Source organism: Eptatretus burgeri, chromosome 7, assembly GCF_056783735.1.
Source record: "Eptatretus burgeri isolate ZD-2024b chromosome 7, Ebu_testis_v1, whole genome shotgun sequence".
Taxonomy (NCBI): domain Eukaryota; kingdom Metazoa; phylum Chordata; class Myxini; order Myxiniformes; family Myxinidae; genus Eptatretus; species Eptatretus burgeri.
In genome coordinates this window covers 44,595,007-44,621,232 of record NC_140967.1, presented here as the reverse complement: position 1 = coordinate 44,621,232, position 26,226 = coordinate 44,595,007, and the positions used below count along the sequence as shown (strand labels likewise).

The 26,226-nt window shown below is 44.2% G+C and overlaps 2 protein-coding genes across 7 annotated transcripts; one reads left to right on the top strand and one right to left on the bottom strand.

The window, feature by feature from the left end:
• Positions 1-504: 504 nt before the first annotated feature.
• Positions 505-17,257, top strand: SLC39A11 (solute carrier family 39 member 11). 6 transcript variants are annotated; one of them, XM_085888266.1, is made up of 10 exons: positions 547-696; positions 1,265-1,389; positions 1,515-1,553; positions 2,327-2,482; positions 2,899-3,001; positions 6,462-6,632; positions 15,880-15,949; positions 16,031-16,129; positions 16,328-16,486; positions 16,579-17,257. In XM_085888266.1, exons 1-10 carry the CDS (start codon positions 678-680, stop codon positions 16,655-16,657), a joined length of 1,020 nt encoding a protein of 339 aa, XP_085744392.1. In that variant the 5' UTR covers positions 547-677; the 3' UTR covers positions 16,658-17,257. The 6 variants fall into 6 exon arrangements, with proteins under 6 accessions (XP_085744390.1, XP_085744389.1, XP_085744388.1 ...); XM_085888264.1 differs by having other exon boundaries at positions 505-625; positions 16,328-17,257; XM_085888263.1 differs by having other exon boundaries at positions 508-655; positions 16,328-17,257.
• Positions 17,217-24,530, bottom strand: LOC147023143 (mapk-regulated corepressor-interacting protein 1-like). The gene is made up of 4 exons (XM_085888267.1): positions 24,093-24,530; positions 19,608-19,735; positions 17,928-18,017; positions 17,217-17,650 (listed from the first exon to the last, which is right to left on the bottom strand). The coding sequence occupies exons 1-4, from the start codon at positions 24,098-24,100 to the stop codon at positions 17,580-17,582; spliced, it is 297 nt and encodes a 98-aa protein (XP_085744393.1). The 5' UTR covers positions 24,101-24,530; the 3' UTR covers positions 17,217-17,579.
• Between the last annotated feature and the right edge of the window lie 1,696 nt (positions 24,531-26,226).

Sequence of the window (26,226 nt, the reverse complement as noted above, 5' to 3'; positions counted from 1 at the left end):
CTACTGAACAATCGACAGAAATACTGCTAATAAGGGTAGAAAAAAAATCTCAAAAAAAAATCTTTTTTTGACTATATCGATTCCCCAAAAACGAATATAGTGAGTGGTCACTCTGGCTGGCGCTCGTGAACCAAAAAGGTGAAAGAAATTGGACACACTTGTGGTTTTTCAAAAGTTTCAGGAAAATGCACCACTCCCAAACCACAGTATTTGTTCTCGAACTTTATTCTGAAGGGAGTGTGTTATAGTTACTATGATAGGTTTCCTATTCTACAAATATCGCACAAAAGGTGAAACAGCGATCGTTTCTCGCTTTGAACAATTCAGCGGTTTCGGAGCGTGGCGTATATAGAGCTGCGAGGCTCTATATACGCCACGGAAGCGTTATTTAACCTCAAAAAAAAAAAAAAACAACCTACCGTTTGAAAGCCGTATGCCTACCACGTGGGATTTGAAATCTGAAGGGGAAATTTTATTTTCTCGCGGCGACTAAATGAAGTAATGTACCAAGCGATGACGTTTGAATGTGACGCAATTTCCGGTGGTTGAAGGCCAACACCGCGAGCGATTAAGGCTGCAGAGTGGCGCGCCGGATGGAAGCACGGCTTGTGCTGAACTTTGTGAAGTAATGAGTTGTATTGAATCTTGGACCGATGTGAGACTCACTCAGCGAAATTATGGCATTAACATTAATCGGTAATCATTATATCCGCTAAATTCAGTTCGCGTATCTCATTTTTTTTTTGGATACAAATGAATTTTTGGCCTCCTGTACGTTTTTACGTCATCACGTATGAACGAGCTGCGGCATGAGGAGCCCTGCTAATTAGACCATAACCTTACACCTCCCAGCGCAATCGCTCTCGACGTGTGTGCGTTAAACGGCTCTGACCAGATCGCGATTACAGTGTCAAGGAAGCCGTTCTTTATTTCGGGGTCACTTTATGCGTTCGTGCGGTTCCTGTCGCACGTGTGTGATGATGTTTTGCTCTTGCCCACCCATAATGTGCCTCGTTCGTGTGGTTTTTCAAGCTGTTCTTCTTTATTAATGCAAAGCCCTGCACCGTCGGCTCCCACCCCGCCCTGATGTGCACGATCGAGCTCCCGGGGGCGGAGCAGCTTATTTAGCCCTTGACAGGTCGCAGTGATCGTTCCACATCAACCTGTTTAACCTACAGACTGGCTTTGGGGGTTTTTCTCCGCTTACTCGTATCCCTCACTTCGAGCCACCCGCACTTCCTCCGTCCGTCCTTCCCCCCTCCAGGCCGAGCCGCTACCGCCATGTGGCCTGGTCTTCATCCCTTGACGCAGACCTTGCTGGGAACAGGTTTCACCTGGGCTGTTACCGCGGCAGGGGCGGCGCTGGTGTTCGTACTGGGCAGCACACAGGTACCGGATTAGGGAGAGCTTACCCGGCACCGTGCCATAAACTTTGCCATGTTAAACAGTTGATGTGCTGAACCTCATGACGTCCTCTGTTTCTCCAACCCTACTCCATGACCCGTGGTCTGCAGCGCAAGGTTCTCGATGGAAGCCTGGGGTTTGCTGCTGGCGTAAGTGTGACGTGGAGCTTTCGCTCTCGACTCTCATGGAAGCACTTGCTGATGACATCGCCAACGCTGTGACGAAGGCAACGCTGTTGTCTGGAGCCGCTATCGATGATATCGATCAGACAAATGCATGATGATATGAGAGCTTTGTTTACACCTTGCCATGTGGCAAATCCATTGAGACTTTGCACCTGGGTTAGACGAAAATAGTTTGCCCGGGAGACTTGATTTAAAAGGCAGATGTAGATTATTATTCGGTGACATTGTTTGGATAAGGCTGCCTTGCCATGACATGTTTGCATTGAAAGTGCTGATCCTTGTGCTTTGATAATCCGAATTTATAGTGTAGTACTGTAGTTGGTCGGGGAAAGCCACGTCACTGTACTGTAAGACTGCTTTTGTTGTGATAATGATCTACCGTTTAATTAGAAAACTAGAAGGGCTCTCGGTAGAGCACATGCCTCCGCCAAGCTGATTAGTGTACGTTTTGTATCCCATAATAGGCCGGATCTGGATTCGGACCTGAACTAAAATTGAATCGTCTTGTTCTCGTCACCTAACCAACTCGTCCATCCACCAAGTTTCGTCCAACTTCGTCCATAGCTTTTTCAGATATCGTGCTATATATTGTTTTTGGCTTGATCTCTCAACAATGAAGAATCGCTTAAAACATTCTCGTATCCAGATCCTCACCAAAGTCGAATCAATTCTTCCTCGTGACGTGCCCAAACTACCCACCAAGTTTCGTCCGAATCACCACATTTGTTGCCTTCCAGGTTATGTTGGCTGCCTCTTATTGGTCTCTGCTAGCTCCTGCCATTGAGATGGCGGAAGCAGGTGGGTATGGTTCATTGTCTTGGTGTCCTGTGGCTCTGGGTTTCACACTGGGTGCGACTTTTGTCTACCTGACTGACATCCTGCTCCCAAACACGGTTAGTTTGTTCTTCTCAGCGTTTGACTTGCATGGATTGTTTGCTTGGATATATAAACCCCCGGATTTCCTGTGGAGCTTACCCCACATACGGTATCCAGTAGTCTCCTACAATGATTTATCTCATGCAGAATTTAGACTTTGATAAGAAGGTGGAAAATTAACTCTTTGTGATTATGATTTGCATTTATTTGACTTGGCTGCTCAATGGTTGTAACTGTTTTGAGGCTAAACAGAATGGATAGGAGATTTAGAAGGTGGGGGAGAGAATGAGGAGAGTGAAGAGGACATCTTGGGAAAATCAAGAAGGGGGAGGAGGAAGAGTGTGGATCTATTCTACAATTTTGCCACATGTAATAATAAAATGAAGATAGTTTTAAAGTTTATTAACCTTGCCTAAATATCCTTATTCACCAGGACTTCACTGAAATCCAGCAAACCTTAATAAACAATGTCAAGAAAAATGATGAGTACTCTCCAGTGGTTGGGGACTCAAAGGAAAACCTGGAAATTTCTATGGGTGAGATCCTCGAGGCAGTTCCACACCTGTGGTGGTTGGGAGGAGCTTGCTTTGACACAATCTAAGTGGACATTGATTTTCTTACCATTTCACGACAATGGTGCTTGACTCATTTTATCACTGCTGGTATTATTATTCTTTAGTTACCTTCGCATTCTACGAAAGGTTATGTTTTGGTCGCTGTGTATTTATTTATTTGTGAATATGTGTGTTTGTTTGTTATTCGCATAACTCAGAATGTATTAAACCGAATTGCATGAAAATTGGTGGGATGATTCGTGATTAACCAAGGACGATTTGATTAGATTTTGGGAGCGATCGGGTCAAAGGTCAAGGTCATGAAAAGGTCAAAAACAAACTTTTGAGCATAACTTCCTTCATAAGATGGCTATCGACGTGCAACCAACGCCATATTGTTCCATGACGAAATACCTTTCGGGTAGGTGGTGTTAGATTTGATGTGACGTCATCAGAAGTGCGTCAAAATGACGTCACAAGATGACGTAAATTTTCAGTTTTCGACCTCATCAGTTTTGATCATACCGTTTTGTAGGACTTACCTTAAGGACGTCGCACACCAAATTTGATGTCGTTCGGACTGACCGTTATGACGTCATTGACGTTTGAACATAACGTTTTTCAATTGTGGCTAAAATGTCCTGATATTTTATATTCAAATATCTATATAATTTTAAAGGAAATTGTCCCAAATCCAGGCATTATGATCAGTACCAAAATATCTGCTTATTTATGAACAGGTTTTGCAAATTAACTCTATGGTCAAGGTCAAGGTCACACTCAAGGTCAAAATATACTTGTAGGCATAACTTCAGATCTAATAGAGCTATTGACATGAAACCAACATTAAAATGTTCCGTGAAATAAGAGCTTTCAGGATGGTAGTCCGCGATTGGTAGTGACGTCATTGGAAGTGCGTCAAAATGACGTCACAAGATGACGTCATTTTTAAACTTTCGATTTTTTTCAGTGTTTATCATTCCATTTTGTTGGACTGCCCTCAATGACGTCTAACACCAAATTTGACGTCCATCGGACTGATTGTTGTGACGTCATGGACGTTTTTAAATGACGTTTTTCAAATGTGCCCGGAAAAAAGTAGCGGCGGCGAAGGTATGCGCTCTACCGAGTGCCCGTTCTAGTTTATAAGTGCTATGGAAGAGCTGTCGCACACAAATCTCACACAAACCACATAGACACGTGCAAAGACACGGGACTTTATTTCAAACAGCCGTTTACCTTTGAGTACTGGTGGCACCATCTATTGGCGGTGCTTTTCACATTCTGTGTTGTATTTTGCGGAGAACCTTACCCCCTAGGCCGATGGGATGTATTCTGTGCTCTGTCCTCCAAAGGCTGAGTGTCGAGCGAGGAAGCGGCACATACTATTAAGGTCTTCGGTATGACTGCTGGAGTGCTGGGGTCAGAATCGAACACCACATCCAAGATTCAGAGTGGATACTTTAACCACAACATCACTAAGTCGGATTAAAAGTAAAAAAAAAAGATATAAAAAAATTAAACTCTTCATGAAAATGGATGAAAAGATAAACTTACTCAGTGGGTTGCATTCAAGCAGAAAAATTACTCAATATATTTAAAGTACAAATAAACTAGTTTGGTCATTTTAACCTAGAGAAACCCTTGCATAACTCTTTTTAGCCGTCATCCATTACCATCCATATTTATGGGCTGACACGATGACCTAGAGGTACGTACACTCACCCCTAAACCATCGAGCCTGGCTTTGTATACCTACCCAGCTTTTAACTGTCATCCTGGTGTTTCACAGGCAGGGTGATTCATCATTGTGTGTGCCATCCCTCGGATGGACATTAAACCGAGCATTCCATCTGCCAGTATTCGTTGGTGGATGTTAAAGATCCCATGGCACTGCATCAGCGGCACAACTACACAAAGGGGGTACTGCATCAGCGGAAGCTCCCAGCAATGACCCAACCAGCAGCCACAGGCAGCGTGCAAAATTAATGAATCATATTTGTCATCTTTTACAGGGCCATAAAAGGGGCAAATGGGTAAAAATTGGGGAAATAATATTACATAAATGTTATCATATTAAAATATGCAATTTGGCTCTCTGTCTGTCTGTCTGTCTGTCTTTTTTGACTTTGATGCATTCAGTTGTCTAATCTCAACTAATCTTGAGGATGGGAGGACTAAAGGTCACACAATAGAAGTTGTAGTGACTTCATCCCCCCCCCCTTTCCCTAAGGATTTTTTTTCCCCATCTTTGGTGAAATCCATATGAAGATGGTAAATCGTAGCATTTTTTTTTTACAAGGCTGCTTATAATAACAAAAGTAATAATAACACATGATAATTACAAAATAAAAATTGGACTACTGTAGCTTACCTGGGCCCTGAAAAATGTTGTAACCCAAATTTGGTAGCATTCTGATTGGTGGGTCTGGAGAAGGGTTTTTTTTTTTAAAGGAATTTGTGATTTTTCCCAAATATTTAACAAGTCCACCATTTTGACATACTTCCGGTGACGTGATCAGCATGGCCTCCGCAATTTAACATCAGGATCGTGTCCCAATGTTGTCACTCAAATTTGGTAGCATTCTGATTGGTGGGTCTGGAGAAGGGTTTTTTTTGAAGGAATTTGTGATTTTTTTTTCCCAAATATTTAACAAGTCCACCATTTTGACATACTTCCGGTCACGTGATCAGCATGGCCTCCGCAATTTAACATCAGGATCGTGTCCCAATGTTTGTCACCCAAATTTGGTAGCATTCTGACTGGTGGGTCTGGAGAAGATTTTTCAACAAATTGGACATTTTGACCTACTTAGTCATGTGACCGGAACGAGCTTTGCAATTCCTGTTACCAGTCAGGAGAGGAATGTTGCTGCTAAATTTCAGTCAGATCTGCCCAGCAGTTTGGCTGGAGAAGTTTAAAGAGGAGACGGATGGACAGACGGACGGAGCGCGATGACAATACCTTATCTCGAATTGAAATTCCAGATAAGCTAATAATATCCCCTCTCGCCAAGGAGTTTTTCCTCCTGAGACAAACGCTGTGTTATTATTGTGGGGCACCCATACCAGAATTTTTTTTTTAATATAAACCACAAACACGTATGATTACCTTTTTAAGCAGTTGCTACTGCTGTTTAACACTAAAATGAAAGGGAGGAAACCTAATGTTCTTGAGGCTTGAGCCAAGATCTACTGTAATCTATATACCCCAGAGAGGCTAATGGCATGACCCTTCCTGCCACTGCCCTAGGGAGTGGAAGATGATTGGAAGAAGAACAAGTAGATATAAAACAGATGATGTGAAGATGTTTCCTTGGAATGAATGATATGTAATCTGTTTCCACAGTTATCAGTCCTCACCCACCAAAAACATTCACTGCATTTCCACAGATATCAGTCCCTACCCACCAAAGGCTTTCTCTGTTGTTCTAATTAACAGAGAAGGGAATTGGCAACGGAGAAGTCATTCGCCGAAAGAAGGCCATTTCTGGTGATGCTGTCTCCATGGTGGACGCCTTTGGGGGAGCACGTCCTTCTGAGCAGCCAGCCCACGGTGACTGGCATCGTATCATGCTCCTCGTTGTGGCAATTACTGTACATAACATCCCAGGTAGGTTTGGCTGCTGTGCTCGCCCACATTAATTAACACACATATCTGATTACACACAGGGACATAATATTTCGAGCTGTTAAACGTATTTCTTCATTATTTTTCAAATTGCATTGTTATTGGTTGAACTTGTAGCAAGCCATACAGGAGATAGTTTTTCCTTGTTGTACTCTCTTTAAATCAATTTTTGGCCTCTTCATGGAGCCTTGATAATTCTGCCAATGAGCTTTTCAAAAAACAAGCAAACAAAGGGAACAGCGGGAGAAAGGGGAAATGCCAACAGCAGGGTGGAGGGAGAAAGCAGATGGAGATGGACAAACAAGGGATGCAGGTAACGACAAGGGGTAAGAGAACGTAGAGGGGCGACAATATGGACACATGAGCAAAATTTTTGGAGGGGTGCAGGGTGGCTTAATGGGTGGAGAAAAGATAATGATTTTGGATGAGGGGGGGGGGGCGGTGACTTGAGATCGTGGTGAACAGCTAACTTGAAGACTTCGAGGGAAGAATGAGATTGAAGAGTGTATGGAAGGTGGTTCCGCAGGCAGGTAAAAAGAGGAATAAATGAGTGGAGGTGAGCAGTGATTCTGGGGATAGGCAGTTCCACTCAAAGGTGGTTGGTGGTGGACCGCGTACATCCTGCAGATACCTGTGGGGGACAAAGAATGGAGAGGGCAAGTCCAGAAATGAGGCGGAAGAAGACGGGGAGACCACTGACCTGTCGGCGATGGCGAAGTGATAAACCCATAGACTCAGCTTCATCACGTTGGATTCCAATGATATTGAAGGCCTTTGTTTCCACTGTCTCCAGCTGAGCAAGATGTGAGGCAGGAGAGCCAGCCCAAGGGGACAGCAAGACTCCAACAAACTGCAGATGAAAGCCTAGTAGGTGGATAGGAGCTCAGGTGTGCGAAGGAAGGACTTTTCACGACAGAGGATGCCCAGTCTGACTTTGGAGGCCAATTTTGAAATGTGGTTTGCCCAAGAGAGATTATGTCTGAGAATGAGACCCAAGAGTTTGAGTGACTGAACCTGTGAGAGGGTTGTTGAGAAAGTTGATTGAAGGGTTTGCAGTGCATTCCTTTCGGTGGAGAGTGTGAGTGTGAGTGATTTCTCTGGATTGAAAGACATGTTCCAAGTGTTTGACCAGTTTGTGATTTTTGTCAAGGTCTGAGGAGATTGAAGAGGCTGCTGCGTGTCTGTCGAAGGAATGAGGGATGTCACAGCAGAGTGTGGAGTCATCAGCAAATCGATAGAGGATTTTCCAGAGTCAGTGAGATCATTGATGAAGATTAGGAATAATATGGGGCCGAGAACACTGCCTTGTGGTACTCCAGCCCTGACAGAAAGAGGAGAAGAAAGGGTTCCGTTGAGAGCCATACGTTGGCTACGAGAGTGGAGGAAGTCGGTAATCAAGAGTGGCGTTTGCTTTGGATTCCATAGGCAGACAGTTTGGAGAGCAAGGCAGGATGCCAGACTGTATCAAAAAGCTCGAGATATGTGCAGAGAGACCGCCTTGATCTCATGTCTGATATTGAGGGCCTCCATTCATTGTTGGGTGAGTGGAAGCAGCATAACGAAGGTAGAGTGACGGTCTGAATCTGAATTGATGATCTGAGATGAGGCTGTTGGAGAAAATAAATTATTTTATGTCAACTGCAATGATGGATTCCAGGACCTTGCTGATGATTGGAAGTAAGCTAAGGGTCGGTCTGTCGCTAACAGGATCCATTTTTGCAGCTTTTTTTGTAATTCTGTGATGCTGGCTGATTTACAAGCAGATGGAAGATGACCTATGGTAAATGACAGGGTGAAAAGGGCAGAGAGAGGAAGTGCAAAAGCAGTAGTACAGGTTTTTTAGGACACGTCAGCTGATGCCGTCCAGTCCAGTTGCAGTGTCAGAGTTGAGGGTTGCCAGAAACTGTTCCACCTTTTCAGGCGCGAAATACATAGAATTCCAGAGCAGTTGGGTATGACTGGGAAGGGTGGATACAGAGAGAGGGGGGGTTAGGGACACAAGATTTTGAGGCACTTGGCCTTCTCAAGAGCAGAGTCAGCTGTGGTGCCATTTCAAGTAAGAGAAGGGGCGGAAGGGGAGCATACAGCAGAGACAGACTTGACAAGGCACCACCAGGATTCGGAGGAGGGAGAAAATTTTGAAAGTTCATTCTTGAGATTGGACAGATGATGTTTTATGGCTCTTTTGAGGTTAGACACACACTTGATCAAGATGTGAGGCAGGGTCGTAGCCCGTGGTTGCAGCAGGTTGGTCGGCATTTCAAGGAGATGGGGATGGGCCAGGCATCTGCCTGGGGGATGGCCAAATGGAGGCCCCTGGAGTACCAGTGGAAAGTGGACACAGTGACGTGCTGCTCCAGCGAATGCTCCCATACCTGACCTGACCTAACCTGACTCGTCCTCATTGCGGGCTTTGTGGAATGATCTACGGTTGGATTTGCCTTCCAGGAGGAGAATGCAAGTTCGTTTAACCCTTTGAACCCTCAGCTCCTTGGACTTTTGGCTCTCCCATCCTGGGCTCCCTGGAGAAAAATCAGGCCGCTCAGAAATATGGAGGTTTGAATAGTGGCCGGTAAAATGACCACGAGGGAATATGGAAGTTTTCAATAGCGGCCGGTAAAATGGCCACGAGGGTTCCAAGGGTTAAAGCAACTGCCTTGTCACAGGATTTAGAGTACAGTACTAAGAGTGGGAAGATGGGTAAGATAACTGAAGGCAAGATAGGATGAATCTGTGCAAAAGAGAGAGCAGGCTTCTGTGGAAGAATTCCCAGGCTGAATTAATATTAGTGGTGGTGGATATTAGGAGACCAGTCCTGAAATGTGATGGTTGGTTGTAGTTCCTGCCAGTTTACCTGAGCGAACTGCCAGACTCGCCAGCACAAAGGTTATTGTCTGAGGATGGCCAGAGAGATATTGACCTTCACAAGCACATACATGATCAGATGAGCCAGTTGTGGCAGAGGACGAGCAAGAAATATTGGTGGGGAAGTTAGTCATCACTAAATCCAAGAGGGAAGATTTGCCATTGGGCCAAATCCAGGAAGGAAAGTTCACAGATTGAGTCAGACCCATGGAGTCATAGAAGTCCTTTGCAGAAGTGCCATGGTTGGTGAGAGGTCCCAACACTCAGCCAATTAGCATGGTGACAATTGAAGTCACCACACATATGAGGAAGAGAGAGTTTGGATGAGTGAATAAAAGTTGGTCCATGTTGTCTGAGAGAGACGTACATGGAGTCATCACTGTTGGAAGGATAATACAACACACAGACAAACATGAGGTGGGGCAGAGGGGAAGTCGCAGCCAGATGTACTCCTGTGGTTTGGGAGGTGCAAGAGCAGTACATGGAGAGTGAGAAATTGAGTTTTTGATGTAAAGTGTGACTCTGCCACCAGGATGGGTCAGGTCTATCAAACCGGAGGAGCCAACAGCCAGGGAGAGACACTAAAAAGTCAGGGATGTCCTGTGGGAGGAAAGATTCCGTTAAGCAGTGGATGTCCGGTTTATCGGCAGCGACCTGGATTGAGAGATCTGTCAGGTTGAAATGGAGGCCTTGGAGGTTTGAGGTCCACCTAGTTGGGGATGGGGAGAGGAACTGCTGATGGGATATAGGAATGTGGAAAGGTTCAAGGAGAGGGTGTGGGATGGGGTGAAGCTGGGAGGTGTGAGGAGGGTGCAAATCTGGGAGGGGAGAGGAATGGGGGGGGGGAGAAGCTGGGAGGAGGCAGGAAGTTGAAGTTTAAAGGGGGCAGGGCAAGGGGGATGTGGGTGGTACTGACATGGAAGGTTTTGACACCATGAATGGACATGAAGGGGAAATTTTTGTTGTGTGCACACAGCCTTTGCAAAATTAACGCCTCAGGATTCCCAGACTGGATAACCTGTGACAGGCTTCGTAGGTAGGGTGGTGGTGTGAGAGTTTTTCATTGAAAGCTTGGAAGAAAATTTGGCTGGAGCTGAAAACAGGCTGGATGAACTTAGCGTTTAGGAGTGAGGAGGTTTAAGGAAATAAGCCTTTTCAAAGAGAAAAGGAAGATTTTGATGAAGAAGAAGAATGAATTGGTTGTTCATGATGGAGTAATAAGCAGAGTAAGCCACTTAAAGATAAATTTTGGAAGTGTTTTTTAAATATACAAGCCAGTAGGCGGACATGGATAGTCGCCTACCCAATAGAACCTGACACGATGGGCCTGTTCGATGGGGAATGACCTGAGGATTAAGCACAAGAAAATTCATGATTCTAGCTTCAAGGGTTAATGCTGCAGATTGTTTTTTCGTTAAAATACCCCCACATTTAGAGGTTTTTCGGCCGTTGCTCGGCAACGGAGGGGTCCATAGCAACGGTTGTTTCTCACACATAACTAGGACGTACCATGAACCCACCATAACAGTTTCATGTATATCCGACTCATAGTCTCTGAGATATAACGAACTTCGTTTTTTTATTGTTTTCGACCAGGGTTCATTCAAAGTCTATCTTCTCCGACAGTTTTCATAGGATCCGGCTGGAAATTTTTGACAACATGGCTGAATGTACTGCCCACAGTCGCTCGTGGCCTGATTTTTGATTTTCAAAAAAATATTTTTTTTTAAATGATTTTTCAAAAATTTCAGTCCCTTTGCTAGGCAACGGTGGTGTCCATAGCAACGGTTCTCATTTGCACACAACTAGGTCATGGTATGAACCTACCAACCAAGTTTCATCGAAATCGCCATTGTATTAACTGAAATCGCCATTTTAAATCCTGATAATATTGGTAGAACAAATCTCAATTTTTTTTTTCGACCTGATCGACTACCCAATATATTTGAAATGTTGTGAAGACGTTTTAAGGAAGAGAAACATTTCATTAAATTTGGGGTATTACAAAGAAGTGATAGGAAAATGAGTGGAGTAAAAAAAAAAAAAATTTTTTTTTCAGATGTTGGTCGTTTTTTTTTTTTCCTGTTTTTTTTGTGGGTGAAGAAGAAGATATATTTTGTTTTAATTTTTGAAGGAGGAGGCAAAAAAGATTGAGCTGAGGGTTCAGAAGTCACAATAACTGGAACAAAGAACGGAAGAGAAAAGGCAGAAAATGGAGGGGAAGCACACTTGGACTATCACAGGTCGGCCTGACTAAACATGAGAGATGAACTAAACGATTTAACAGCAGGACACAGTTTGGGACAGAAAAAATTGACAAAAAAAAGCAGCAAAACACAATGTAAATGGTTGGGGGAACTTAGCTTAGAACAGTGATCTTCACTACTTTTTAGAATTTATGTCAGGTCAGGTTAGATCTGTGACCTGCTACAGGTACCATGTAAACCTGTACTAACCTGTTCCATGGTCGGGTTGTCGGCGATTAAACCATCTCCCCCACCAGGTTTTCTGGTGAGGAGGGTGTTTGGATATGCACACCCAGCAGGATTAAAAACAAAACCTGTCAAAGGGCGGAGGAGCTCCTTGTGAGCCAACGGCCATCCATATCTAGTGCCCAACTGTGTCTGCGGACGTCCTCCTGCAGTTGGGTTACTTTTTTATTAGGAGGTTGGTGGCAGGATTTGCACTCCGGCCACCGTAAAACCCTTGATTCCGCAAAACACAAAAACGCAAAAAAATCTGAAAACACTCCGTGGGAGTACCTCCTGTGCAGCTTCCCTTCGCAGGGCAGCTCACCGGATGACGGGATTGGGGCAAAGCCTTCGGGACCCCCAAACTTTGATAGGAGGGAAACCACAGGGTAACATCCCGGGTCAGATTGTGGGAGAGTGTGTCGGAGTGGTGCTGAAGTGTCGTCCACCAGACGGCGATCTCCTTGGGTTAACCTGAGGCAGTCCCTGCGGGTGGGTGCCTGGAATGTCCTATCCCTAAGAGAGGATGATCACCTGTCTCTTATCATCTGAGCTCAAGCGTTTGGACATCGGGATTGCAGCTCTCTCTGAGGTTCGGAGACAGGATTGCGGCGAGATAATGGTGGGTGGTTACACCTACTATTGGTCTGGTCGCTCTGATGGTTACCATACCCAAGGAGTTGCTGTAGCTGTGTCCAATAAGCTGACCCCAATGATAATTGAGGTAACACCGGTCAACGAGCGTATTATGAGATTAAGGATTCGTCACTCCTTAGGTGTCATTTCCCTGGTCTCTGTTTATGCTCCGACTGAGGCAAGTGATCTCACCGTGAAGGATGCATTCTAAGCCACGCTCGAGTCTGTGGCTGATCAGTGCCCCAGACGAGATACACTTCTAGTCTTGGGGGATTTCAATGCATCGACTGGAACTGTTAGGGATGGTTATGAGGTGTGTGTTGGTCCCCATGGGTCAGGAAATATGAACCAGAATAGCACTAAGTTCCTTGACTTTGCAAGAAGTCATGGACTTAGGGTGGCTGGTTCATGGTTTCAGCGCCCACAAGCTCATCGCTGGACTTGGTATTGCAACGCTGGCGGTGTGGCAAAGGAGATTGACCATGTCCTCATTGACGGTCGTTGGAAGATGATCCAGAACTGTAGGGTCTACTGGAGTGCTCAGTTCCTCAATACTGACCACAGGCTTGTTGTAGCAACTCTAAAGCTGCACCTTAAATCCCGGAGAATGGTACCATCCCAGCCTCGGCTGGATGTTGGCAAACTCAGGGATGAGAGAGTAGCTGAGGAGTTTGCGAACAGGCTGAGTGGACACTTGGGGGGGGGGGTCTGGGTGCTTTGGGGGGTCCTGAAGAGTTGTGGAGTGCCTTCAAGACCACCGTCCTTGAGGTTGTCGGTGGATGTCTTGGAACTCACCGCAGGGCAAAGTAGAATTTTGTCTCTCAAGGGACACTGGATACCATTGACCAGAGTCGCAGGGCCAGGCTGAATGGCAGAGCTGAGCTGTTCAGGGAGCTGAGGCGTAAAAATGTACGTGCACTGAGGGTGGACAAGGAGGCCTATGTGCGAGGAATCTGTGAGGGGGTAGAGCATCACCTGTGGACAGGTGATTCTCGTCCCGCTTACAGGGGAATTCGCGCATTACGTTCATCCAAGCCCATCCCTCGGAGCACTGCAGTTAGAGCAGAGAGTGGTAGGCTCTTGACAGAGGAGTCTGAAGTGAAGGCCCGCTGGGCCGGTTACTTTGAGCAGTTGTACCGGGCTGATCCCCCAGCTGTCGAGTTGGATGTCAAGGGTGTTACAATCCCTGTTGCTGACCCTCGAATCAACTGTGGTCCACCTTCGCTTGTGGAAACACTGGCTGCGGTGAACCAGTTGAAACGGGGCAAAGCTCCAGGGATCTGTGGCATCCATGCTGAACTTCTCAAGGCTGGTAGAAATGCTGCACTCGTGTGGTTGCATGCAGTTTTGTGCTCTACCTGGAACACAGGCATCATCCCAACTGATTGGAAGAGGGGTCTTGTTGTTCCTCTCTGGAAAGGGAAGGGTGATCGCCAAGACTGCAACAATACCGAGGGGTGACGCTGCTCTCAATGCCGGGCAAGGTCTTTGCTCAGATAATTCTTGAGAGGGTTCGCCACCATCTGCTTGAGCACCAGCGTCCAGAGCAGTCAGGCTTTACACCAAAGAGGTTAACGATTGACCATATCCTTGCTCTTCGTGTCCTCACCGAACGCAGACGAGAGTTTCGGCAGGGGCTGCTTGCAGCCTGTGTTGATCTCTGTAAAGCGTTCGATTCAGTGAATCGGGATGTCCTCTGGAGGATTCTTGCTCTTCGTGTGGTGCCACCAAAACTGATCGATCTGATGTCTGAACTCTGCTCTGGTACTGAGAGTGCTGTGAAGTGTGGTGGTACCATCTCTGACTTATTTCCAGTTGTTACTGGAGTTCGTCAGGGGTGTGCACTGGCCCCCACACTTTTCAGAACTTGTATGGACTGGATTTTAGGGAGGATGTCGGAGAGATCAAGCTGCGGTGCATCGTTTGGGAATGTGAAGATCTCGGACCTTGATTTTGCAGATGATGCAGTCATCTTTGCGGAGACTTTAGATATCCTTTTTGGGGCCCTCGAGGTGCTGAATGAGGAGTCGGAGCCGCTGGGATTACGGGTTTCTTGGGTCAAAACTAAGATCCAGGCTTTCGGTGACATCTTGGATGCTGCTGTCCTGTCTGTGTCTGTTTATGGTGAGGATGTTGAGGTCGTGGAGAGATTCACTTACCTTGGCAGTGATATTCATGTCTCTGCTGGCTGTGAGTCAGAGGTCAATAGACGTCTGGGTCGGGTCTGGGGAGTCATGGATTCACTGTATCATGGGGTGTGGCGCTGCCGGTGCCTGTGCGGGAGGACGAAAGTCCGAGTCTTCAGGTCCTTGGTACTTCCAGTCTTGCTCAATGGATGCGAGACTTGGACTCTGACCAAGGATCTGAGACGGAGACTTAATTCCTTTAGTACCAGGTCTCTTCGGAGAATCCTTGGCTATCGCTGGTCGGATTTTGTGTCCAACGAGCGGTTGCTGAGAGAGACTCGGATGAGATTTGTTACCTGCATAGTCCGTGAGCGTCAGTTCCGGCTGTATGGACATGTGGCTCGTTTTACTGATGCTGATCCTGCTCACCAGATTCTCTCAGCGAGGGAGTCTCATGAGTGGAGGAGGCCAGTGGGCCGACCACTTGCCTCGTAGTTGCAGCAGGTTGACCATAATCTCAAGGAGATGGGGATGGGCCTGACATCTGCCTGGGGGATGGCCAGACGGAGGCCCCTGGAGTACCGGCGGAAAGTGGATGCAGCGACGCGCTGTTCTTGTACATGCTCCCATACCTGACCTGACCCACTTTTGCTGATAAGACATCAGGGTGAGAGCTGCCACACCACCTGCAAGACTCCAAAATGGCTGCTATTAGGCCCTGCCTTCACTCTTTTTTTTTTTTTTTTTTTTTTTCTTTTTTGTTGTTGTGGTTACTGGGTTGCAAGCATAATTGTTTGCATACTGCCATCTACTGATGAAGTGATGTTACTTTTACGCTTTGCATTGGAACACTCATTTGAAACCATTGGGTCAATTTGATGGCATTTATGGCAGATTATGATGGGGTGTTTTCACATTTGTGTATTATCTGCCACGTGTCAGGGGCCGCACTTTAGGCCACCAGGGGCCGCCAGTGGCTCGTGGCCCATGCAATGAAGAACGGGCTTAGAAGAACTGGTAGGAAGGAGCGCCGATCAGTCATCCATATGTGCCGATTCTCAAAACGGAAGTGGTCGCTACGCTCACTTGGACCATTAACTTTAATGTTGCTCTTTATCTGTATGTGTACAGAGGGTTTGGCTGTTGGAGTGGGGTTTGGAGCAATAGGCAGGACTGAATCAGCAACATTTGAGAAAGCCAGGTGAGCATGTTATTTGAAAGGTTTTTTATTTTTGTAACCTGCTGAGATGTTTTGATCTTAACTATGTGCTCTATTTAACAGGAGCCTGGCAATAGGGATAGGCATACAAAATTTTCCTGAAGGTTTGGCTGTTAGCCTGCCACTGAGAGGGATGGGAGTTAGCTCCTGGAAAGCATTCTGGTAAGTTGGCACCCAATAACTCGCTCTCCTTCTTTCTGAACCACCATCATAACCCATGATACTCCACCCATTGGGTGATTAAAAAAAAATTAGAAAACCATTCACCCACTGTCAGCTTGACAAAGTATTGATCAGACAAATAATTTCATACCTGCAAGATGCCTTTAACAGGAAGTGAGCAATGTTTTTGCATGTCAGTTATGGGCAGCTGAGTGGCATGGTGGAGCCGCTATCTGGTGTTCTTGGAGCTGGAGCGGTGGTGATGGCAGAGCCATTACTGCCCTACGCGCTTGCCTTTGCTGCTGGAGCAATGATCTACGTCGTAATAGATGCCATCATTCCCGAATCTCATGTCAGGTTGTCAAATCAGCTTCAATTGCATTCCCAAACCCAACCACTTATTCTTGATTCTCTAACTCTTCCATTTTACCTGCCCCTCTCTCCTACAGTGGCAATGGCAAACTCTCCTCTTGGATGGCTATCTTGGGTTTTGTAGTCATGATGACTTTAGATGTTGGTCTTGGCTGAACAGTTGGCTTTAATCAAAGCCAAAGTTACGCAGCAACCATGACTTTTCATCGTGTGGTTGAAGCACAAATGTATATATTTATTGGGTTAAGGCAATTTCAACCAAGATTCTGAAATGGCTCGTGTGGAGTGGTGGAGTAAAGATCAGTCTCGCGCTCCTTGGCTTTAACAGAAGAATGCAGCCCATTCTCATGTCAGGACTTGGAAAAGGGGTATGGGAGTGAATGAGGTTGGTGGGAAAATGGTGTGAGGCTTTAATTAATTTCAAATGAAGAACATGTGCATTTTCATTCAATATTTCTAAAGGTAGCAGAGATTTCTACATACAAGTTGAAAGACACACTTTGGTTCCCCAAGGCTCTGTTCTTGTACAGAATATTGAGAAGTTTTCACAATTTCTTTCCTTCCTTTGATCCCATTGATTTTAAGAATACATTCCACTATACATGTTGGTTATGTTCCATTCAATGCGATAGATGCCATAATCTCCAAGTTCCCAACAAAATGTGATTTTTTTTTTTTTGTGCAAAGTAAAGATTCATTGAGCATACAAACTGAGTTTGGTAAAGTTGTACTTTTATAAATGATTTCAAAAACATTTTTTATTGGACACTGGACTTTTTTCTTTTCTTTTTTTCTTCTTTTTTTTTTTTAACTTGTCAAAATATGAAGTTCAGCACCCTCGTGGTAATCGGTCCTTTACAACCATGATCAAAACAAGTAAAAAAAAAATCTTTCCAAATGTGTGAACATTTAAAAATTACATACTGAGGAAAGGCAATGACATCATCAACACTATCCCTGCTGCAAAGGTGACAGGGATTCCAATTTTTTTGAAAAGCAATATAAATGCAATGGAACCAGACAAACAAATATTAATGTTGTCCTTTTAAGGCAATATGTCACCACCGCTGGTTTCAACTTATGACTTCTCAGTGGTGGCTGGAATTTCTTGCTTCATTGAGAGCTCTTCAAGATTTACAGGAACAAAGTCTGCCAGGGTGGAAACAAAATTACAAATGAAATTCCTTTCAATTGCAACTTCATTGGTTATTGCAAAACTCATGTTGAATATGGCTGTTGGAACATTCTGTTCTCTATTCATATTCGATGATCTTTTTATTTTCTTTCTTTTTTATTTTTTTAATCTTGTGCAAATGCACAAGAGAAATCGACTCTTATTGTCTCTAGCATGTATGTGTGATGTATTTGAGTTTGCATGCTTCGTTTAGTTCTCTGGACTTGCCGTGTGTATTTGGTATATACTCACTTCTGAGTTCTGGGTTAGGTTCCTTCTCCCTATAAGACAGGGGTCCGTCGTCCCGGCACATACGTAGTTCTCGTTCTACTCTCTGCCACGCTGTGGTGTACCACACCGCACGACTCAGATCTACCTCGTACATCACTGCACTTGGCATCACACTTCATTGTTCCACTCGGCACACTGATTTGTACAACTCCGCACCGAGTACCACTACACCATCTTGGTGATGACCTTTGGTTAAAATGTCTTACTTTAAACGAATAGTTCAAAGCATGGATGAGGATGACATGAGTGTGCACATCATAAAGCTTAAATACAGTTTGGGAGGGGGAGGGAAAGAGCAACTGCCACAATTGTTACCCATTCAATAACCCTTGGGGAAAAAATTGTTGCACCTTTTGATACTTCTTGCAGCTCTCAGTTATTTTATTTTGAATATGCAGTTTAATGTCCTTTGCAAGTAGCCACTTGATGTTATCTTCATTCTGCCAAGTTGCAGCATTGCCATTTGGTATGGAATGTTTTCCATAGGTGTTATGTCCTGTCATCCGAGTTACCAATGAAACCAGTTTTGTGTGTGTTGTGACTCAATTTTCACATTTTGCCAAAAATGTGAGTCCTCCCCCTCCCCCAACCCCACCCCAGTCACTGACTGAAGGTCCATGGTTTGCTCACTCAGCATGTTGAGATGAATCGTGCCTGGACAGCAAAAATGTTTTTCCACAAACCAGATCAGACAAATTGCTCCTTCCTGCGTCATTAGTGGGTTAGTAATAAATTTTAGAATACATCATAATCATTCTACCCATGCTTTTTGAAAAAAAACGGAGGATTGTCATCAGCTCTGTCTGTCTGTCTGTCCGTCACACTATCTCCGAAACGGTTGTGCAGAAATTCAAACTTGGTAGTTATGATCACCACAGGCCACTGACATGCGAGAGTAGTATCATTTTTGGGTGGGGACAAAAGTTCAAATACTGAAAAATGCAATTAATTTTGAAATATAAAATTTTGTATATGCAATCAACATTGGGAGATACATGAAATATGTATATTGTTTTGAATTTTACAACCAGTTTCATGTCCCAGGGGGTGGGGACTTGTGGTGATGGGGCAAAAAGGTAAAAAAAATTGAACTCGATTTGATATTGGGTCATCCTGGTGGAACATTTTGCCATTTTCCAACACTGCTTTAGGTAGGAAGCATGGGGATTTGTGATGGAACAACATTGACTTCACCCTAGTTTGTGCTGCCATCTCTCCAATAACAAATTGCCATCTGAGTTATGTCTATGCTAAAAGTTAATGTGGGTATTTCAAATTGGCAGAACAAGGTGCAAGAGGATCATTTTACAAATTCAAATCATTTTTATTTAGACAAGCCTAATTTGTTTGGACACAGATTCATTGAGTACCTGAATCTGCAAGAATGCCTTTATTTTCTTACTTTTTTTCATACTATGGAACCACCTTCACATCATTTCACTTACAACTTCCGACAAGCTTAGCAGGAGCTGTTGTTTCAGCCAGCTGTTCTGGATGGCTCTGAATCAGCGAGTGCCAGTTGGGAGCTTAATGCAAACTACCTTTGAAAGTGGAAATATGGAGTTGCAGATGGGAAAATCTGTCACTGTAGGTAGCCAGGTTTGACACTTGTATATCTGCTATGAATACGTACCCACCCACCTTGGGAGACAAACCGAACATTGTCCTCATGTGCGTGGTTTGGAGATTCCTGCTGTCCCCCCGCTGCTCTTGTGCTGCTCATACGCTTCCCGTTAATAGTCACAACCCCAGGCCGGGTGACTGGGGAGCTGGAGAAGGCAAGGTAGAGTATATTAGTAACTAGCCGAAACCCCGTCACAGACGGATTCCGTTCCATGAGCCCAATATGACAACCAGTGGCGGCTCTTGTAAGAGCCGGATCCCAGTCGATGTACTCCATGGCCTTACCTAATGAGGCCTACAAAACGTCGTTGTACACGACATTTTTGGTGTACACTATTCCTTGTGAAGTCCCCTGATTTGTGCACGTGTCTACTTTGACGTACAAACACCGTGTCAAAACTTCTCAGGTCACAGTACCGAGAAAAACGTGACGCGATGGCTTGGAGGAGCACAAAATTGGTCCTTCAGTATTAATATAAAGGTACAATGTTTCTTGTTACATTTTTTGTGTCAAATTCACATTCTGAGGTCGTCAGCATGTGCAGAAGAGGGTTTTACATTGCAGACGCTATTTTCGAGGAGTGGAATTACACCTCTCAGCGGTGACGATCTGTCGACGACAGACGTAATGACGTCAACGAATGACCGATGATGTCATGACGTCCTTACGCCTCTCAGCGGTGACGTCACACGTCGCCATGTAAACGAATGTAAAACGAAAAGTGTTTATTCTGCTTCAGAGTTGAAGTTTGACTATTGCCACTATGTGCGATGCACTCTTACAGGTACGAAGTTTCTTTCAGTCCAGGTCACAGTACCGAGAAAAACGTGACGCGACCGCGAAGGGGAGCACAAAATTGGTCCTTCAGTATTAATATATAGATATACTATCCTATCCAATTATCCTATGATATCTCGTGAAGAGTAGGTGAGTTATCACAGATACCTTGAACAAATTCTTGCCACATTCGAACATCATGACTGGCCAGCTGGTTTGGGAAAGATGGGACAAAACTGTTCCCTGGCCAACCCCATAAGGTGGGAATAATTGGGCCCATTACAGAATCATAATTAGATAGTTTATGGAACACGATATTCCATGCAGTGTTCAAGTATACACTTCAATTTTCATAAAATAATGATTTTAAAGATTGTTTAAAAAAAAATCCAGAAGTTTACTTACATAGCCATATTGGCAGTCTTCTTCACCCTGATACTGGCACTCTCCTGCTATATATTCATATTATAGCATGGTTCTTGGAAGTGATAAGAAGGTGATTTGTGGTCTACAGTGCTGAAGTGTATAGTTCAATTTAAACAAGAAAAAGAGCAATCGGAGATTGCAAACCCTCACCAGGACTTCTTTTGAGTGGTGTATTTTTTTATAGGTTTTCAGGTAAATCCAATATGGCTGCCAAACCATGTGATCTATGACATATGTGTGACTTGTTCCTCATGGATAGGCGGTCATATGTATAAAGTTTCACCTCGATCTTTTCAGCCATTTCAGAGAAGGAGATGTTGAAGGTTAAAAAACAAAACAAAAACAATATGACTGCCAAATCATGTCACTGATGAAGTCATCCAAACAAATTTTGTGGACAATTTTATCCCTAGATCACCCTCAAAATTTTCAATACTGATCGGATGTGGTGTTCTCCATATGCAATTATGACATCATTTAAAAAAAAAATCACACTCATTCCCCATGAGGAGTACTTGCTATGTGCCAAGTTTCAATTTTTTCCTTGCTGTGGGTTCAGAGATGCAGAGGTCCAAAGTTTTTCCGTTTTTCCAATATGACTGCCACACCAAGTGACCTATGACGTCATAATTATCATTGAAACATTCCACACGAGTAGTTGCACCAATGGTGAAAATTTCGTCTCAATCCGACAAGCGGTTGCAGAGAAAAACACGAAAGTTCTGTGCAGACAAACAAACGGACCCAAATGCAATAATATCCTCTCCGAATCCTTTGGCGAGGGTAACAAAGGCTTAACGAGGTTTCAGGCTTGTAAATTAATTAATTCTGGGGTTTACCGCCATTTAACCAGTGCCTATTACATCACCCTATCTAACACATGGCATTAATTCTTCGTGCCTGTTATTTGTATCCATTATGACGTCCTTAAACAGTAAATTTCCTGTTTGCAATGATTTTCAATTTTGACTGCCAGGCATGCAGACAGAGTAAAAATATTATCTCGCTCCTCTCTGCGTATGCGTGGTCGCGACGAATTCTGAGCCAAGGTACGGTAACACGACAAACTTTTCTTCCTTTTCATGTTCAAAATAAAACATTACATTTAAATAAGTTGTTCCTCGATCGTAAACTGATGGTCATAAACGAATAAGTTGGACAGATAGACAGACAAATGGACATGAACCAATTGCAAAGCCCCACTTTTCGCTTCGTGTGTTGTATGTGTGGGGTAATAATAACGTAAATCTTAAACTGACCATCCCTGATCATAAATTCTCCCAAGTGAGCTTCGAATACTTCAATGGAAAACTCCAAACTTTTTGGTCCATTGACAAAGTTTGAGTAGTCGCTCCATACAAGAGCATGTACACTTGTAAGAAGCTTGATAAAGTAAATGGACAATTCTGTTCCAATATTTAATTTGTTTTTTCAATTCTGGAGTACTGATCACTCCTGAAAAAGACGAGTACTGAAATCATATACGTCTTTCATTTATATGTTCCAGTTGAGGCACAAGATGGATAAATACCCTCAAGACCATCGATGCTGGTGCTTGGAAAAACTATCCCTAAAGTAGTGGCTTACATTTGTGTATGTGCATGCCATTAACATATCAATTCCTCTTCCCTTATAAAAGCTGCTGCAGTGAAGTTTCATGCAAAACATTACTCTGTAAGGGACATATCTTAGGAATTTGACACAGTCTGGCATCGTGCTCTGTTTGGTAAGCTCGCTGTTTGTAGCATACAAGGCTATACCTTCATACCTGGCTGACGCACAGCAGTCAATGGAACCCTCTCCTCTCCTGTCTCAGTGGAGGCTGAGGTGCCACAAGGAAGTGTTTTGGGCTCTGTCTAGTTCCTCATCTGCATGTAAGGACCTCTTATTCTTTTTCTTCTTTAATAGCCACAATTGTTCCCACTTTCTTGTGAGGTTGATTCAGGGAAGCTTGGCCCAAAGTCTTTCATGAACCGGCTGATCAAGCCTCACGTTCGACTTAGATTAGAGCAGGAATTTTGACTTTGACCATAGTGCCGGCAATAGCTCACCGACTATTTGCAAAGGACACCGTTGGGTTCTTTAACATCCACCAACAACTGCCGGCAGACGGGACGCCCGTAATGTCCGTCCGAGGGATGGCTCACGCAACTTCCAAAATACAGGCTTTCCACACACCACTATTTTGTTTCTCTTTTCTCCTTTACGTGGAACCTCTTTCTAGTATGCCTGGTGTTGGCTTAATGGTCAGGGTGGTGGGCTTGAGATCCTAGACTCCTGAGTTCAACTCCTGCTTAGCTGTTGAATTAATACCAGGTGGGGTTAACTCGGCCTCTCATCCTTCCGAGGTCGGCAAAATTTGTGCCAGCATGCTGGTATACTGTGTGGCGACTCGTCCAGGATTGTGCCCAATAGCCAAGGAGACTGCTTAAGCAGCCACCAACGCTCTGCACGGAGTATGGTCCCAATCTCCTCCTCCTCTTTCAAGTGATGCTTTAATCCTACCCTTCATGTCGGTGTTCAAGCAAGCAGTGTACCATTGTCTCCAGTCATCCCCCATCCATACCCATGATTCTTTTCCACCCCCATTAACCTTATATAACTCAATCTTCATACTTGCAGGTTACTGGATTTACTCCTGTTCGTTCTTTCCAATTCTTCGCTCGCTTTGCCCATCCGTGGCCCCAGTGTAAGTGCATTGCCTTTTTGAGGGTGGCAACATAACTTAGGCGTTTGTGCTGTTTGTTTCGGTTCCGGTTACACTGCCTGCTATCTCAGAGTGTGGTTGCTTTCCGGGCAGGTCGTTCGCATGTTTCACGTTGGCGGCCTTCTTCGGACCCGAAGGGCAACCGACACACCACATTGCCTTTTCAACTGTTACCTCGCTCTGCTTTGAGTAGCAGTTTCTATAAAGTCGCAATAGAAACCACGTCTTGTTCATAGTAGTTCGGGGGAAGCTGTATGTGTAGACATTACCCTCACTGTAGTCTGACAAAGGGACAAGTCCCCACCCCCACACACCTTGTTTTTGGTCCTGCAGATGCTAATTATGCATCGTTTGGTTTTCTGAGTCACGAGTGACGTCATCCAGAGTTTCTAGTCACAAGTTTCTTGGAGGACTTAATCACGAATACATCAGGTTCTTCTGAATTCAAAACTCGAACTTCTTACAGGAGTCAATATTTTTTTTCTTGAAATACCGATCGAACTCCATTAAAGGATTAATATTTCCACTTGTTCACTTTTAACTAACCCGTACAATTATATTTATTCGCTTCCAACCGTCTTTGTGAGCCTACCTGGCCATGGTGAGTGCCGACCGAAACTCTCGGTTCTTCCCAAGTCCAACAGCGAGTTGTCAAGGCGTCCGAGCCGAGGACTGTGGTGCTTTGATCGACTCGAACCGCTCGCCTGTGACTTGACGTGACTGTCGAGGCAGAACGAGCGTTCCGTGGGGCTACTCGCCCTTGAGAGACTCGTCTTGGAGCGAGTTCAGTCGAGTTTCGAGCGATATCCCTCTTCCTGTGCCGGGACGCTCGGCCTACACTAATCCTCTCGTCCACTAGCCGAGCCGCCCCGCCGCTTCGAAAACGTCATCGCCACGCGATCACACACCGTTGCCTTGACGACCGCGGCATACGGTAAAAGCGAAGGTGTCCAAAAACAAGCGAGTGGAATCGAACGTCCAGCGTGCCGCCGGTGCTTGGTGTTTGGAGTTCATCTGGAGCGGGGATGACCCTTCTGCTCAAACGACTGCAGCATCATGTTGTTGTTTTTTTGTAATGGCGCAGTGATTCTATATATTCGGTGACGTCCCGAGCTTGGCGTTGGAACTAAATCGCAGGATCAATATTAACCTCGTATCGATCCATAGACTATATAGTACTGATGATAAGATCAATAGGATTACTTTCTCTTCTGGAGGCGTAATGATGATGATAGGCCAGGGTACCGCAACTCACTGCTGGCAGAAAAATATGCCAAAGGGGGCTCCGTGGTTGAAGATCATACATTTGATGACGTCACTCCAACCCACATGACGCTTCACTGGCTTTAAGTGCAACATATAGTTTTTTGAAATGTTGCTGACTCTAGCTAATTTATCCACACTTTAGGTGGATGGTGTATTTGTGGATTATTTGCTGAATCACATATATGATATAAAATGTAAATATGACCTGATGGATATTTGTGGTTTAATTTCTGCCATGAAAATGATAAACCGTTTAATGAGTCCTGAATGCCAAGAAATCCCAGGAAATGAATGAGGCAGGGAATCCCAGGAATGATTATTATCTACCCTATATAAAACACAAGGTGTATTTGTCTGTCCCCCTTCATAAGGCCAACCTTTGAACACGACTGTGTGTTCACTACGGTCTATTTTTCAGGACAAAACAAACAAAAACTAGAGGGGGAGCACTCGGTAGAGTGCAAAACCTCTGCCGCCAATACTGCTGGGTCACTTAAGTGAACCTGATATCCTATTCATTGTATGTCAAAACGGATCAGACTCTACTGAACCACGATTGAATAAACTAAACTAGATCGACGTGCATGTAGAAATGCCAATAAAAAAAAATCGTAATTTTTTTTGCAAAAAAAGGTGCAAAATTTCTGGGGTTTTTTTTCTCTAACAAATTTTTTTTTTTTTGGTTGGAAATCACTTAAAACATGTAGAAATGCAAAAAGAAAAATTCAAATATTTTTCAATTAAAATCGAATTTTTTTGGAAAAAAAAAGTTGCAAAATTTCTGGGTTTTTTTTTTCTCCAACAAATTTATTTTTTTTGGTTGGAAATCACTTAAAACATGTAGAAATACAAAAACGAAAATTCAAATATTTTTCAAAATGGCCGCCATAGCGGCCATATTGGACTTTGGACCAGGTCCAAAATCTAATGGCATGATCCTTGGACCATACCTAATCCCCCACCAAGTTTCGTCGAAATCCGTCCAGGAGTTTTTCCGTAATACTGTTCACAAACAAACAAACAAACAAACAAACAGACAGACAGGGGTGAAAACAGTAACCTCCGTCCATCTTCGATGGCAGAGGTTAAAAAAAAAGTTGGAAATTTTTTTCCATAAAAGAGTAATTACATCTCTTCGATTGGAAATGTAGACGGTGAGTTGAAAATCGAGCCTCAAGCGCGGTGTACAAAAATGTTTTCTTTAATAACAATAAATACAAGATGCAAGAAGGTGAAATTCACTGCACTTGATGTGTAATGCACGCAGAGTAAAACGAGTGTTCATTTACGTCTGTCGGATGTCTCATAGAGAAGATAAAAGCACACCTGACGCTAGGCCAAGGCTTCGGACTTTGGCACACTCACGAGGCTCTACTGTCAAAATGAAACATCCCGTTTAAATGAAGAAAATAGGATCACATATGTACAGGAAGTGTTTTAAAATAATGTTTTTCTTTGCT

What these genes read in the sequence shown, in the direction of transcription:
- SLC39A11 (XM_085888262.1), top strand. An exon ending in AAACCTGGAAATTTCTATGG is followed by an intron (nt 3,002 to 6,461) that starts GTGAGATCCTCG and finishes TCTAATTAACAG; the next exon opens with AGAAGGGAATTGGCAACGGA. An exon ending in TACTGTACATAACATCCCAG is followed by an intron (nt 6,633 to 15,879) that starts GTAGGTTTGGCT and finishes GTATGTGTACAG; the next exon opens with AGGGTTTGGCTGTTGGAGTG.
- LOC147023143 (XM_085888267.1), bottom strand. An exon ending in TGTTCGGTTTGTCTCCCAAG is followed by an intron (nt 18,018 to 19,607) that starts GTGGGTGGGTAC and finishes GGTACACCACAG; the next exon opens with CGTGGCAGAGAGTAGAACGA. An exon ending in ACCTAACCCAGAACTCAGAA is followed by an intron (nt 17,651 to 17,927) that starts GTGAGTATATAC and finishes CCACCCTGGCAG; the next exon opens with ACTTTGTTCCTGTAAATCTT.